Raw genomic sequence first — 17,253 nt, 5'->3', positions numbered from 1 at the left:
ATAAGGGTCCTCTAAAAACAACTATAAATAAGGGGATTCAATGCTCAGCATATTTTAAGAAGAAAAGATTATTGAACTTGAGGTGATTCATCATTCATAAAAGCATTATTCGTTCATAAGGGTCATTTTCTTTTTCAAGTCAACAATTCACCGTCGAAACTTGAAGCTTACAACAAACTGATTTCATTCTTTATTAGAACTGTTTGAACATGAGTGGAATTGACATGAAAAATGAACTTCCATTACCACGTCATTGAAAAGTCCGAATGAGAAAAAGAAAAATAATACTTATGATTAATAAATAAAATTGGCAGCATCAACCACTGTAAATTATATCTTCATTAAACGAGAAGGAGAAAAAACAGGGGAAAAATGGACTTTTGTTCTTATTTTGTAAAAAATCTAGCGCAATGTTCCTGTTTTGAATCTATTAAGCACCGTATTTTTATTTTGAAACTCAATTTTAAAAAAATTTAGTTACAAGTGGAACTCGATAGTTTAAAAACAGAGACACGGTGTTTAATAACTTCAAAATAGAAACATTATGCTAAATTTTTAAAAAAATAAAATAAAGGCAAAAGCCCATTTTTCCCCAAAAAAAAAAAAAAAAAAAACAGTGTTACTTGAGCAATTTTAGTTGCTTTTTAAAAAAATGAAAATAGGCAAAAGAAAATTTTTGAAGGCATTGTAATTAAATAGAGATTATTGTATTGTTTCTCAACTATCATGAACACTTATATTTGCAAGTGTAAACAAGGGGAATATTTGATCATTTGAACATGAGTGGAATTGGCGCAAAAATATATTTTGGTAAACACATCACGAAAAAGTTTAAAAGAGAAAAACAAAGAAAATAAGTGTGATTAATTAATAAAATTAGTTGCGTATGTTAACCATCTGCCATCATAAATTATGTGTGGACACTTTTTGTACTTCAAGAAAACTGATTTCGTACTCCTTGAAAACTTTATTTTGTCCCACATCGCCAAGAGCTTCTCCCACTTTCTCTCTTATAAGCCTGAGCTGAAAAGAGTAGTGTACCATCAGTTATTAAAGGAGAAAGTGGGAGAAGCTCTTGGCGATGTGGAACAAAAGAAAGTTTCCCTGGGTACAAAAAGTGTCCACACAAAACTGTACTAATTCTCTTTGGCAGAAAATTGTATTGAATTAACTTGATGCCTTACACAAAACCCACATTTGAGAGTTGAAAAATGATGGATTTGCCTCGCGGTATGTCAGCAATCGGGTCTATAAAATCAAGACTCGAGTAATGGATCAGTGAAGCGCTTCAAAACTCACTCGGTTGTCAAATGCCAAGGACTTTACTCAAGAATGGTTTTGATTTTGAGGATACTTTTGCTCCTATTTCTAAACTAAATTCAGTTAAATCATTACTTGCAGTTTCTAATAGCATGTTAATAGAAGCCACAGAAAAGTAACTCTAATAGGAAGCATGTTAAAATATAAAAATAATTATAAAAAAAAGGAGATGAAAGAGAGATAGAACACAAAGGATAAATTGTCTACGTCCACAACGGAAAGCCTTAAACGACTACATAATTACCATTGGACTCACTATATTACAATGTGATCATTTAAAGGTATTCATAGAATACTAACCCTTTGCTAATCCTAAACCAGGCCTAAAGTTAATACTACCAAACAAATAGAACAAGGATAATACAATCAGCTTCAATCAGCTGGACTCATATTTCTATCTACTACATCGATCACCAACCCCTCTTGAACCCAAATAAAACTTACAAATCAATAAAGTCTTAAAAACAAAAAAACAAAAAATCTTTGTTATATATATATATATATATATATATATATATATATATATATATATATATTTTTTTTTTTTTTTTTTTTTTTTTTTTTTTTTTTGAGGGACCCTGAAATGTCACTCTTATGTTCTAATATGTCAATGACCTTTCCAGGATGTGACTCTTTCCTCCAAAAAAATTCACTCTAATGCAAAACTGAGGAGATTCTAAGCAGCATTATATATATATATATATATATATATAGACACACACACACACACATATATATATATATATGTTCAAGCAATGCAACTTTTGTGAAGGGTGATATATAATGCTAAGATCATCACCCAAGGCCAGAATACCAAGAATGCTGGAAACCTCAGAAATTGCTGGTATTTGCCAAAAAAGTAAATCATCTTTCCTATCAGATTACAGATCTTCTCCAGATATATTCGCATATAGCTGCTTCGCAGTCCATGTTACTTCAGCTAGGCTTCTTAGAGGAGCTGCAATCTCATCTGCAATTGTCATCAAAAGAACTCTGCATTCTGCAACAGACCAAAAGTTTTATGCATTGACTAAAGCTGCACTACATTCTGCAAATAAGTCTGATAAATTCTTACATGATTCAAACTTAGAATCACATGCTCAGCAAATACCATGAAAAATATCACTTATCTCCAAAGTTTAACCTATTAGGAAATGGTACATTTATTTGTTTAACCATTATTCTAAAAAAGGTACAAATATGCCGTGTGTTCTTCTCAGCTAGAAACTTGGGACCTCACTAGCCACCACCTAGGAGAGATAAGTGGTGAAAAATAATATGATAAAAATGATTGTAAGCTAGTTGAGAGTAGGAAAAAAAAATTTCTTTAAGTTGGAGTGGGCAAATTACTGATCCAGATCAACCATTCTGGATTTAGAATCCTTAAGTGTGCCCATCTAGTTTGGATTATGCACAAGTTAATGCACCACAAGAATATGCATTGATATGGATGTGAACACACATATATGAATATGAATTTAACACCTAAATACACAGGAGAAAAAATAGCGTAATGCCTGTAAGATAAAAAATTAAAATTAAAAAAAAAAAAACATCATACAACAAGATCCTAAAATATTAGGACCCATTGACAAACTATATGACTGTAAAAGAAAGGACAAGGTGATCAATAGTTTCTTTCCTAATAACTGATGCTAAGAAGTACCTCTCAAAATAAATAGAAGGATTCCTAGAAGCAACTGTTGTGCACTTGGACACTAGCATCATTACAATAAATTGTGTATGAACAGATTCTTTTTTCTATTTCAGATGTAAGTTCAATTATAAAAATTATTTGTGATTATAAGGGGCTAACCTGAGATTTTGCTGAAATTGAGCAGACACATTGATGCAAGGATCTTATGCTCAATCTTCTCACCTTTCTCTAGACTTTCTTTCAGCCCAGAGATGAGAGATGAGAAGGCAGATAGCTGGAACTCAGCATCAGGTAGTGAAGGAAGTGCACAGCTCAACCATGCCATGGTTGTTAGGCAGACCCTTACCATGTCCAAATTTCCAGAGGCTAAACATTTAGAAATGGTGTCTAAGAGTGACTTTTTCCCATTACTAAGCAGTGCTACCGACAAGTTCCTCAACCACTCTTCATTCTCCTGCTCTTCATCATCCTATATTTGAATCAGAATACAAAAGAATACTATAAGTGACCATTTAAAAGATTGCAAGTTTATAAGTTTATTGCCATTTAAATATGTAATTCACAAGTTAAGGCTCAAGTTTACTATAAAATTTGACTTCTAATTAAATTTTAAGATTAAAGATTCTTCCAAATTTCTACAGTAGATCCAGTTTAATAATAGACTGTCAAAACAATTTTGTGCAGGTGGAGACATGTATAAGAGAAATACTATGTTGAAAGAAATGCCAAATCAGCTCTATTGCCTTCAAATTCATTTTTCCATTATAAACAAGAGTTCTCTCCTTCTCCCCCCACCATGGTGGATTACAAAGTCTTTCATTAAATTGGACGGCTATAAAGAACCATTTATAGGTTGATTTTGATATGCATTATAGCATGCACTTCATGACCAGTTTGAGATGAGAGAATAAGTTAACAATTTAGATCCAGCTTAACCTTACATAGGGGTCAAGATTTAGGAAATTTTATTTAATCTTATGGTAAAAATTACCTTCAACTGTAAAGAATATATGAAAAAACAGATAATAAGAAAACCTGGACAAGTATCATTAGCAATTAAAGAAAAACTGTACCCATGAAATAGTGTCATCGACTAATAAATTCTCATCTTCATTTTCAAGAGAATTCACTTCACAGCTATCTTCAAATCCCGTTTGCTTTAGGATCCAACTCTCTGTCAACAACTTCCCAGAGAATGAAAAACGCCCTCCTAAGATATGAAGTGCTCTGCAACACTTTTCTCGAACTTTCTTATTTACTAAGCTATCTTCAAGAGCCATTACAATGGCATCAATTGCCTCCTCTCTATATATGCTTTGTTTCTGAGGTTCTGCCTGCAACCACCCGGTTGTCTCAGCCAACATTTTTTTAAGCCCTCAGACACAGAAAATATCCACACAGTCCAACTATATATAGAGAGTATTTTCAGGTTCATATTAACTTGGCCAAAGTTTTCAGGTCAGAATCAAAGCAATTGACATAGAAATAAGAAAGAAATTGCAGAGAACAAAGATTAAACTTAGGGGAAAAAAAAAACCTCTGTGAACTATAGGAGCATACCAGAAGATCCAAGTGTAACAGAAGTACAGCAACCAGAGGCCTGTGCTCCTTTGGAGAACTCTGAAGATAAAAAAGTAGAATATGCAGGGTATTCACTATCCCTTCATTCAGCAAGCCACTCACAAATAAATTAGCATCTTTCCTCCTGCAATGACAAAGACCACATGCTTCAACAACCACTCCAAACTTGGCACGCATTAATTAGCACACAGGCAGAGCCCTAAAGAAGAGACCTAATAATATATCAGGTCAAAGTATGCGATGCCTTGTATCAATTAATATTTCAACTGAAATTTCTTTCATCAAATTTTTTTTTTTTACTGTTGTCAAAAGGTTTTAACTTCCAGAAAATACTTCTAGACTATGTGTATGTAATTTAAAACCAATTAAGGTCATGTAGTGCTATGTTTGTTTTTACTCAAGAACATTTCTAGGTACATGTTTCCCTACCATGTTATCAATTTCAACTTTTCATTCAATAACAATTCTACAAATTTGTTAAAACTTAATAGAAACTTTGAAACCAGGACAACTGATCAATTTTAGATTTATATGATCCTTAATTTCCATATTAAATGCATACTAAGAAATCTAATTCAGTCATTAGTCCATGTTTAGAACTTCCCTTTCAAATGTGTCTTTACTAAATCCCCATTGATGTTTCTTGTCATTACAGGAGCACAATAATCGTTGACATGATAAAATGGCAGTGCAAATCATAAAACAAGAAGGGGACATTTACATAACCAATAAGAAGCAAGGTGATAAAGAAGCAACCAAAAAGGCTCTGGCAAAATTGACTACCAACAATTAAAAGTTACACACCTTTCAAGGCAAACCAGTTCAGTTAACAATGACACTGCATTCGTTATCATCTTAACCTGCTTGCTCTGAAGTAGCTCCAGAAGACACCGTTTGTTAATATTTCTTGCTATCCGATTTCTGCAACTTGCATCTGCTTCAATACAATAGGACAATAGTGCTACTGCATGTGCTTTCTCCTCCATCTTTCCCAATTCGAACCTTTGAAGAAGAAAATGCAAGCCACCAAGTGATATAAGATGTTTGGCATTTGTTCTTTTCCCCTCTTCACTGAAAGCTGTGAGAAGCTGCTCTAATATGACAATAACAGTTTCATCCAAGTGTTTAAGACCATGTTCTCCTGAGTTTTCCATTACTTGAGAGGAAAAATCCAAGAGATGCCTACAATATTCCAATCTCCAATTGTCAATTACACGCTTCAGAACAAAATTGGTAAGTGGCACAGCAACATATTCCAAAGTTGTTCCTGTTACTGGACATGTTCTGTTTCCCTTATCAAACCATGCCTTGGCAGCCACTCGTTCAAAGGTTTGACCTGTCTGTAGGGTCACTGGATCTTCAAACAACTGTCCAGTAAGTGGGCAAATGAAGTCTTGAGGAATGCTTGAGAAAAAAGAAAGTTCATCAAAGTATTCATGGCTTTCTTGTAACTCTGTGCCAAGAAAATGAAAAAGTTAACAATGGATTAAAATTTTTAGTTTGAAAGGAGGATCTTTCCTAAAAAAGAGTACCTTTTAACTCACCCTGAAGAGAGGAACTTATTCTGATTGGCTGCCCTTAAAAGACAATAAGTTAATGAAGTAACTATCAGAAACTAAAAACTGAACAATGAGAACATAGCTATGAAATAGAAACGGTTGAGAATTCAGTACATTTACAACTGAGCAGGAAGTTGATGCCTCACTAGAATTGGAAAGAGAAGAAGCACAAAGATCAACAGAACATTCACTTTGTTGCAGTTCAAAAATAGATTTTGCTAGGCTTTTGAGTGTAAGCTCATCTATGTCTTTTGTGTGCGCTTCTGCATGAGGCATTTTGATATTGCCTGTGGTTTGCTGCCATATAGTAGAGTCACCAAATTCATCATCAAGATTACTTTTCGGTGAAGCACTCAACCCATGCAACATCCATCCTTCATCAGCCGCCGATGAGAGTTCAGTTTCCTACAAAAATGTAAAGCTTCTTGTGAGCATTAACTTACTCTGTCCGTGTATGTTTGAGAGAGACAGAGAGAGAGATCTTTCTTGCATGTAAAAAGAGAAGTGAAATTTGATGAGACGATCATTATTTGTTGAAGAAATATTATCTCATATCTGCCAATATAGCAGTTAGTAGACAGAGAACCAAGGATGCTGACATCTATCAATCATAGAATAACATGCAAAATGATTTATTATGTACCATCTTGACATTTAGGGAAAACTGCAATAGCCAAGCAACTGACAACAGAAATCAACCTAAAAATGACCAGAAACTAGCACAAAACTTTTCTGATGGGCAGACTTCATAATATCTTTCACTAATACAAAATTCCTGCAGTTCCTTTAGATTATTTGTGGCAAAATGGCAGGTAAGTATGCATCACGTGAAGCAGATTATAGTACAAGAGAAAATAAAAGGTAGCAATGCTAAACACTCCGAAAGCTGTTAAAGAAAAAGTCATAATTTTTTTACCAAAAAAACAAAAAGATATTCACATTTTAAAGTAGGCAAACGAGATACTCCTTAAATGTTGTTTTATGTGCTTGTTGAAAGGATCCATTCATAATTTCTTATTATCTAAAATAGAAATAATGTAAAGAAAAAGAATTAAAGACAATGGCGTTAAAAAAAGTCACTCACAGAAAGGAATGAATCATCCAGCACACTCTTGTATGAATCTTCTTCAAGATCTTGATCTGAATATTTAATTGCTTCAGAAGAGTACGTTAATGTTTCTTTAACGAGATCAGAATCGCCAATACTTCTTGTACAATCATCAATATTCTCTGCCTCCCCACTATCTTCAGCTTCATTAACTCCTGCTTTAGTGGAAGAGCTAAACACAGCATCATACAGTCTTTTGCTGACCATAGGCTGAGGAGAGAATGGACCCCTTGAACTAGATAACTCTGAAGAATGACTAAATGAACTTCCCTGCCGAGCTCCCCAAAGAGAGGCTGATGGGATGTCAATGGAAGGAACGGAAGGAGCTTCAACCCCTTCTGTGAGCCAATCCTTGTAGTAAACTGCAAACTGGTAAGTACCAGAATCCAGAATCTCATTATACACTTTTTCAAGAAGCTTCAGTTTCCTTGTCCTTCTTAGTGCATCTGCTAGAGAATCAGCTTCTTTGTTGTACCAATACTTCAAATGTGAAAGATGTGGAAGAAACAGATAGTCCCATAGTTCAGGCAACAATATTGTTCGTGCCTGAAAAGGTGAACCACAAAATACTTGCAAAAGATGCTGTGCTGAAAACCTGTCTTTCTTCTGTAATTTATATATTACACTCAGGTAGAGATGAGCACAAGCTGACAACTTTGCAGTAGGAATTTCAGATGTGAACCCATCCTTCAAATTATTTGAATTTAACCCCGAAATCGCACTCAGCTGAAACGAAGCCTTTTTCAAGTCCTTAGCACTTGAAGAGTCCTCAGCAGCTTTTTCTACTGTTTCAATTGCTTTCTCAAGGCAGGCTATGACTTTGCTCTCAGTACTTTGCCCTTGTTCAAGTTCAAAATTAATAAGGGAAGAGTAGCAGTTGTGTCGGAGCATTGTCCGAAAATCTTCATCATTTAGAAAGCGTTTGATATATCCATTTAGGATGGAAACTATGGCTTGGATAGCAACTTCATCAATAGCAGGTTCAGAAATTAGTTGTACATGATTATCTTTAAAGCTTTTACTATTCTCTGAACCCCTATTAGATCTGTTATAAGAGGTTGTGGGCTTTTTAATGCTTTTCTTCTTGTTAGCAATTAAACTCATATGTCCAAGCAGCTGTATTCTCAAATTGTAGTCATGCCTCTTGTCAACTTTTGTCTGCATACCTAACCTCTCTTTGTGTACTTCCTTTTCCCTGGCTCCAATAGAATGCTTATCTTTCCCTACCTCTGACCTATACATTTTATTGGAATATATATCCCTAAATCTCTCAGTATTATGCTTACCAACCTCATCTATTTCATTTCGTGGCATATCTTTTGATAAATTAGCACTAATTCCTTTACCTTTGTTTATATCTCTAAAAAGTCTCTCCCTAGTTTCTTTTGTCAATTTTTCGTCATTTTTCTCTTTTCTAACTGGATTATCCCTAGGTCTTGGATCCCTAACATCTTCACTTGATGATGATTCCCTTCTTGAACTGTATCGAGCTACATCAGACCTTGCGCTGACTGTCCTACTCCTATGATCCAATGTCAAATCACTCTTGACTGAATCTCGGAAAGTGTAGAATGACATACGTGCACCAACTGCATTGGAGGATGAACTTGACCTATTCATTGATCTTCTTTTAAACCCTTCCTCTGCAAGAAGCTCCTCCAAAGATGATGCCATTTCCACTGATATTAGAACCTCGACCTCTACACCAGATCCACTAGGAAAGATGAATGAATAGTACTATGAAAAATACATGCATACACACGTGAATTGATATTAAATCTCTTCTTTATATGAAAGAATGTTTATTAACCAAGAACATCCAGACAGGGTCAAATTTTGCTACCAAATGTAAGGAAGAAAAATATCATCTTGAAATTATTCATTTAAGACTAACTACAAGCAGATTTATTGCAATGAAGGTTTAATCCATCAAATGCTAAATTTACTTTGAAATTGCCATATAGCCTACCTATAATATCATTCATGTAATATGAAGCAAAGTTTTATGAATCCTGTACCTTAAACTTTAGAATTTGCATAATTTCATGAAAATTGGACGAAAATAATGAAGCTAGAGTCAACTGCATTAGCCAATTCTCCCTACTTTATTAGTTCCATGTTACAATTCAAAACCAAAACAACTTGAACATATTTAGAAGCCTATAATTGAACCTATTGAACTCAAATAATACCATATTCTCTCTGATTCGTCAATTTAGAACCAAAAAAAAAACAGAGAAAAAATGAAAGAAAAGAAAAGGAGTTATAGAGGCTAAATGTCCACTTTGTGAACTTTTTTCTTTTCTGCCATTTTGAGCTTCTTTTAACAACATAGTAAGGACCACAGAATTCAACTACTATTCATTAACATCCAGTAATTTCTTTCAACACAGATCCACTAAATCATTAGCATAGAAAACTATACAAATATACAACACACACCATGCCAAAAAAATGTCACTCGTATACCTTTTTAGCTCCTTTTTGTAAAGCAGTCCAGAGACAACAAAAGTTCACGCAAAACCCAATTCTTCAAATGCTAGCCAAGGCCATTTTTTTGTAGGAATATCCCTACTCAATGAAGTTTCCACTACAAAAACCTCAAAAACTCAAGCTGGGTATATTTTTTTCACAGCTGTGGATTTGATCGATGTTTCTTAGAGAAGAAACAAGGAATATGGAGGAATCTTGGGATACGAGAAAAAAAAGAAGAATGTAATGTTGGAGATGCTGGTGAGGAAAAGACATGAGAGAAGTATATAAAAGGACTGCAAAGGAAGGTAAAAGACAAAAACAAGTGGAGGAGAAAGTGATGGAGGTGGAGAATTGTAGCAATAGGGCAACATGGGGAGTGACAGTAGGTTATTATGGAGGGAGACAAATGAAAGTTGACAAATGAAAACTGTGTTTTGAAGAAATGGAGGTTTGGTGTGTGTGCTTTTTTCTGATTGTTTCAATGTCCAACTGTTGTTGCTTGTGTACGTGTTTTTGTTTTTGTTTTTGCACTTCAAAAAGGCTCTTTGGTGTTTCCAAACGTAACTGTTTCAACTGCCGTCCTTTCTCTCTCTCCCTCTCGAGTCTATGGTGGGTCTTTGAAAATTAAGGATTTAGTAGGAAGGGTGTCATTGTCATATTTTTCTACTACCATTCAAACTCTTGCAGTATTCCACAATTCCTAGCTATTTATAAGTATTCTATGACATTTGGCGTGGGTGGTGAGTTTAATATACTTAAGGACATGCCCTAAAGAAGGCCTCAAATTTCTCAACCACATTATCCTTCTTGCCAGCATCTTGGGTTATCTCATAGGATTCCTTCCTATAATAATCTGGTGCATGTGAAACAGGAAAACTAGTACGGCATATACTCGAATGAATAGTCAAATATTCAAAAGTCTTGACATTTTTGTTTGTAAATTAAAAAATTAAAAAAAAGGCTTATAAACAAATAAATAGTGGAATAGTTTTGAGAATATGGGGCCTAAGCCCAATCTCTCTGCTTAAGTAATTTGAATGGGATCAATGGAATTGTTCATTTTTTCCATTGTTCATTTTTTGAAGTGGCTGAATTTTCATTTAAACAGGATGAAAACTCAACCAATTTACTGTGGCCGATGTCTCAGCACCGTTTTTTTTTTTAATTATTTGTTAAGGTTACTTCACCAATTCACTTTTAATGAAAATCCAGCTACTTGAAAAGGCAAATTGGGCATATTTGGTATATATGTTTAAATACACGTTTTCAGTTTTTAAATAATATTACACGTATTTTTACTTACTTTTTCACTTATTTTTTCACTCGCACTTATTTTCAGAAAAACTAAAAACTGTTGTTTAAACACACATACCAAACGGGCCCAACTTCAAGGTTTTGTCGAATGTTAAGCTTTGTGGGGCTATTGGCCCAACCACTGCACCGCCTAGCATATTTATATATAGACAAAACTTAAGTACAGTATTTTAGGTGTTGTTCCTTAGATTTTTCTCTTAAGATTCAGCCATGTAACTACTTAAATAAAAAAATATACTTCCATCCTATGAGAAAAAATTCACATAGCAAAATCTTAAAAGAAGAACTTAAGAAACAGCACCTAAGTACTATACCTAAATCTTGCTCATTATATATGCATTATGAATTTTAGATGATTGTATGGTTGAGGTGGATAACGAACACCTGCTGTAAAAATAGAGCAAACTTCATTGATACATTGCTATAAACTTGGACACTAATATATCACTCAAATTCAATGTGGCAAATCTAAGACTACCTTGAGTTTGGAGCAAAGCATATAGAAGTGACCAAGAGCAAGAAACATAGTGAAGATATTGGAAATAGGTTGAAGTGGGAGAAGGTCGTGAGGGAGATAATGACTAATAAAGTGACAATTAATCTCAATATGCTCTTTACATTCATAAAAGACATTGTTGTCAGTGACTTAAATAGCACTATAATTATTACAATAAATCAAAGTGGCAATAAAACTAAGTACTCAATTTAAGTACCTTGGGCTGGCTCCACTAGTAGATAGGGGGAAAAGGAAAGCTTTTAACCGGATTAAAGACCAAGTGGGACGAAAAATCGCTGGGTGGAAGGGCAAATTGTTGTCCAGTGCAGGCCGAGAAGTCCTTATCAAAGCCGTTGCACAAGCAACTCCCACATACACAATAAGTGTGTTCAAGTTGCCCGAGTCACTATGTAAGGAACTAAACTCGTTGATGGGCAATTTTTGGTGGGGGCAGAAGGAGAAGGAGAGGAAAAGGGCTTGGGTTTATTGGGAGAAATTATGTACGACAAAGGCTGAGGGGGGCTTGGGTTTTAGGGACCTAAAGGCCTTCAACTTAGCCCTCTTAGCTAAACAAGGATGGAGAATTTTGAAAAATCCAAATTCTTTGGTGCATAGAGTGTACAAGGCAAAATACTTTGCATAGGCTTCTTTCCTACATGCTCAGCTGGGTCGAAGACCCTCCTATACTTGGCGGAGCATAATGGCAGCAAAAGAAATTATTGTAAAGGGATCTCGGTGGAATATTGGGAATGGACAACAGGTAAATATCTGGGATGATAAGTGGATCCCAAGACCAGAATCATTCAAAGCATTTAGCCCAAGGCAGCCCCATCAAGAAGCAGTGCTCGTCTCGGATTTGATTGATGCTGATAGAAGATGTTGGGATATTGCTAAGGTCAGGCGCTCTTTTCTCCCTCATGAAGCAAAAGTGGTGTTGGGAATCCCGATAAGCTCTCGCCTGCCTGAAGATTCTCTCATATGGGCATGGACCAAATACGGAATGTTTACAGTAAAGAGTGCTTATGTGGTTGCGCAAAAATGGTTAAAAGAAAGGAACTCCCGACTCGCCAGTGGTGGTAGCTCAGATAGTTCAAAGATGAGGTCCATCTGGAAGGTAATTTGGCAGCTGAGTTGTCCAAATAAAATAAAGCATTTTATGTGGAGAGCTTGCAAAAATATCCTCCCCACAAAGAATCGGCTTATGAATAGGGGAGTAGGGTGTGAAGATCAATGTGCTCTGTGTGGTCAAAGCGAGACTTCGGGCCATGTCCTGTGGGGCTGCAAGTTTGCAAAAGATGTATGGAGTGGAACTAAAATTAAACTCCCATGGTTGCAAGACCCACAAGGCGAGTTCATCGACGTTGTATGGGAGATAATGGAATCCCACCCGAAGGTTGATTGGACTAAATTCGCTGTGACTACGTGGAGCTTATGGAGTAATAGAAACTTGATTTCTCATGAGGGGAAATGTAAAAATAAAAAGGAATTGATTAGGTCTGTGGCTGACTATGTAGAAGAAATTAAGCAGGAGGAACAACCACAGTTGAGGCCCACTTCAAAGTCCATTCGTCCATGGCTCCCTCCTAGGCAAGAATGGTATAAAATTAACACAGATGGTGCTGATTTCAGTGAGTTTGGAAGCTGCGGCTGTGGTGTGGTGATAAGGAATGAAGATGGTCTAATTATGGGAGCAATGAGTAAAAAATGGGAGCTGCCGCTGGGTGCATTAGAGATTGAAGCTAAAGCAGTAGAAGAGGGGGTTCAGCTTGCTTGGGATCTCGGCCTTAAACGAATTATCATTGAGAGTGATTCTCAAATAGTGGTCAACTCAATTCGGGACCATCACTCAGCACCGAGTAGCATCCAAAAAGTCATAGAGGGCTTAAATGTGGATCTCCAATGTTTTGAAGAGTGGAATGTTTCTCATATTTGCAGAGGGTCAAATTCTGCAGCTCACATTATGGCAAGGCATGCCAAATTTGTAATAGATAGGGTCATATGGGTGGAGGATACCCCACCTATAATTGCTGCACTAGTGCAGCATGATGTTCTCTGTATGACTTCTTTCCGTATTAATTGAAATCTTAAGTTGAGAATCAAAAAAAAAAAAAATTTAAGGTGTTGACGATGAAAATATTTATGTTTATGAGGTAACGATGAAAATCAATCACCACCACAAAAGCCAATGACAACCAAAGTTGTCATCACAAAACTCCAAATTCATCACCTTAAATACACAAAGTCACTTCTACCCATAAATTTATAGATCAATATCTTTTAGAATTCTTAAGGTACTCTATCTTATATAATTCATTAAATCTTCATCCTCCGTTACCATTAAAATGTCCAAATTATGTCACACCATCCTTCCACTCACTTACCAATAAAATAATGCCTAAAAATAGTCATTGAACCAAAATTATTGATCTAGTTAAAAAATAATAATAATTAATCCATGGTAAAAAAGAAACTATAATTTACTAATTTTCTCTTCCTTCCATGGCAATCTCCTAGAACACTTTTCCATTTTCATTTCTCTCTATTTCTCTATCTCTTAGCCTCACCTCCCAATCATTGGTCCTCCCAAGCTCGATTCAGCCATTGCCTTTTCCTTGGAAAAGTGCCATGGCAATAATGAGAGAATTAGTGGTAAAGAAATTTTGGTCTAAATTATTTGTCATCTCAGAATCATTAGAATCCTTGATTCCAATGTGTTTCACAAGGAATGGTGATGTTATAATGGTGGTAAATCAAAAGAAATTCGTCATTTTTAATCTTAAGGAAAATACTCAAAGTTCCACAAAGAAAGAAAATATTCAGAGAGGTGCTTGGAAGTGCGAAGCAGAATCCAAAAGTGTTTGCTTAAGTGTTCTTAACAAAATATCAATAGACATGGTATTTTAATTCTTTATGCATTTCAGAAAACAAAGGCTTGGGGGATTTTTTTTTTTTTCCAAAATACATTTTTAGAGTTGTTGTGGGGGAGGATTTTTTTTTTTTCAATGAATTTTTTAAGCATTATTTTATTGTTAAGCCGGTGGAATAATGACATGGCACAATTTTCACATTTTATTATAAAAATGAGGGTGAGGAATTTTAAAAACTCTATACGGTAGAGCATCCTAAAATTTCTAAAAGATCTTGTACGTTTTTAGACCCCTTAAAACACCAGTTGTTTAACCTAGTTATTTAGCCAAGTGATTACTTAGATAAATTATTCAGATCTAGGTTAACACATTCAAACCATATCTTGTAAAAAGTGCAGAAAAGTAAATAATATGATAACCTAGGAAAACCAAACTAGTAAAAAACCTGGGGAGGATTTAACCTAACTATCCTCAAGGTAAAACAAATCCACTATGAAAGAATTGAAGTTTTACAAAAGGACTTAGACCACTAATATCCTAATGCTATCTTGAGTAGAAAACTTACTACCACGACCATGTGATAGCTCTGAGTCTACGAACTATTTCTTTCTTAGATCCACAACAGCCACAAGTACACCCATTTGTGTTTTTCTTTAAGTTCTTGAAACGGCAACTGAAGAGATCATTAAGTTCTCAACATCAATCTTGATCTTGATAACCTTAAGTATGTATGAAAGTAAACACCTCTAGATCTCACAAAAGATTCACACATACAGCATAACAACAACCTCTAAAACGTGGCTAGAGTTTTTCTTTTTATATGAGACATAAAACATTAAACCCTACACGTCAAACGAGCTTGAGCTGAGTTGAAAAATTTTGCAGAAAAATAATATGCACGAGCTTCAATCGATCGAGTCTAATTTTCGATCGATCGAGCCTTGCAGATTTAGTCCAATAAATCCTGCAATACACTCGATTTCAACTTTACAATAAACACACTTTGAGCAGCTTAAAACTAGGCTCTAAGTTTTGATCATAGTTTGCCAACATTACACATTAAAGTTCTAAAACATTTAGATCCTAAACTCTTAGAACCTAATAGATCTAAATCCTAAACTTACTACTAATCATTCTCGACTACCCTCCCTAAAACGTGGATTCAAATCCAAACTAACCATTAGATCTCTTAAATTCCAATTACTAAGGGTCTGTTTGGATTGAGGGAGATAGAGTAGAGTTGTTTGAAAATAAGCTAATTTTTTGCTAAATCTACTCTACTCTACTCTCTCTCCCATCTTCCTTGGGAACCTCAACAAGCACCACTAAATTTACCACTACTAGCCAAACCCATCAACGCCCCCCTCCACCCAAAATAAAAATGCCTTCATTGGCTACATACATATATGTAAATGCAATGAGAAAGAAATGAAGGGTTTTTTGTCCTCATTTTTAATTTGTGTAACTTTTCAAGAAGAGTATGCATGGAATTTTTTAGATATGATACTCTAAGTTTATAAGTCTAATTGTATCTTGCCTAGTCATTTTGTGATATAAATGTAGAAATTACTAGTGCTTTCTCGATTGTGACATTGCATATGGCACAAATTTTAATATATAAAATTTAAGAGCTTAGTAAAATTTCCTAACCACATATTAAAATTTGTATGTTACCCAACAATCAAATGTAATAATTTTCAAATAAGAGGGGGATTAAAATATATTGTATTATATATATATATATATATATATATATATATATATATATATATTTATGGTTTATGCATAATGCTCATTATATGATAAAATATTTGGGGAATTAATTTCAGTTACATTACATGCATTAAAAAGAGAAAAAATGTAAATTATTAAGATTAGTATAATAATAAAAATTAATGTATTGCTTGATTAATTCTACAAATATATGATTATTTAGAAAAACACAAGCACACAATTTTTTTGTTTTTGTTATATTATTGATTAGTGTATTACTAAATTTGCTTTTATCTTTTCTTTTTTTTATTTCAAATTTTTTAAAAGCAACTAAATCTAAGGAAGAATGTCATATTCCAATTGAATTATTTCTTATAAATTCTCGAGTAAATTGCAAATTACACCCTATTGAGAACCAAAATTTGATAAGAAAGCCTATTCCATGAAAAGTAAGAAAAGATCACGGGCCTTAACAAAAAAAGACTCAATTCATGAAGTTAAGAAGGACCATGAAGGCCCAAAGTCCCAAAAAAAAAAAAGGAAAAGAAATAATAATAATAATAAAAGAGGACCCATACTTGGTCAGGATAGAGGACATGCAGCAAGAAGAGGGATCTCAGTCAAACCGGAGGACATGCAGCAAGAAGAATCAACATCAAGGCTGTAAGACCTTGATGTGTCCTTTTGAAACCTTGAGAAGAGAACCTTAGCTGACACATGGGAAAGCCAAGGTATATGTTCAAATTTCTAGCAAAAACCATTAAAAATCCAACAAAACCAGGTATTATCTTTGTAACCAATGGTCCAAGCCCATGGGATCTCGAGTTGGTAGTAAGAGAGAGGTGGTTTAGTCAGTAGGGGAGTGATTTCTAGTGAAAGGAGAATCCTGACGATTTCCCTTAGTTCATATATTTGCTTGGAATGCATGAACCAACGGAAAACTCAGTTCCCCCATGTGCATGACACCTCCCCATAATTTCCTCTCAATTGTCACTTTTAATTAAAGCTGTCATTCAATGCATTGAACAACTCACCCACTCCTTTGACTTTTCAAGAAAGAATCTTCAATTTATAGTTAAAGCCAAATGCTCATTTTAAATTATAATTGCCTAATTAAGCTAAACCTCTGCCTAATGCACTTTTTTAGATTCCAGAAAACATGG

General features: G+C 34.8%; 1 protein-coding gene across 1 annotated transcript; it reads right to left on the bottom strand.

Moving 5' to 3' along the window:
- Positions 1-1,859: 1,859 nt before the first annotated feature.
- Positions 1,860-8,899, bottom strand: LOC142606450 (putative E3 ubiquitin-protein ligase LIN-1). The gene is made up of 8 exons (XM_075777799.1): positions 7,202-8,899; positions 6,232-6,522; positions 6,103-6,130; positions 5,363-6,011; positions 4,538-4,682; positions 4,051-4,311; positions 3,137-3,446; positions 1,860-2,320 (listed from the first exon to the last, which is right to left on the bottom strand). Exons 1-8 carry the CDS (start codon positions 8,897-8,899, stop codon positions 2,202-2,204), a joined length of 3,501 nt encoding a protein of 1,166 aa, XP_075633914.1. The 3' UTR covers positions 1,860-2,201.
- Between the last annotated feature and the right edge of the window lie 8,354 nt (positions 8,900-17,253).

The sequence above is a fragment of the Castanea sativa genome, chromosome 8 (genome assembly GCF_040712315.1).
Source record: "Castanea sativa cultivar Marrone di Chiusa Pesio chromosome 8, ASM4071231v1".
Taxonomy (NCBI): domain Eukaryota; kingdom Viridiplantae; phylum Streptophyta; class Magnoliopsida; order Fagales; family Fagaceae; genus Castanea; species Castanea sativa.
The sequence above is the reverse complement of the archived record's forward strand: the minus strand, read 5'-3'. Positions and strand labels throughout refer to the sequence as shown.

Bases quoted from the DNA above. Each gene is read 5' to 3' on its own strand.
- LOC142606450 (XM_075777799.1), bottom strand. From the start codon at position 8,899: ATGGCATCATCTTTGGAGGAGCTTCTTGCAGAGGAAGGGTTTAAAAGA. The intron at 6,523-7,201 runs GTGAGTGACTTT...ACATTTTTGTAG, and splicing joins TGGATGATTCATTCCTTTCT to GAAACTGAACTCTCATCGGC. The intron at 6,012-6,102 runs GTGAGTTAAAAG...TTCTTGGCACAG, and splicing joins AATAAGTTCCTCTCTTCAGG to AGTTACAAGAAAGCCATGAA.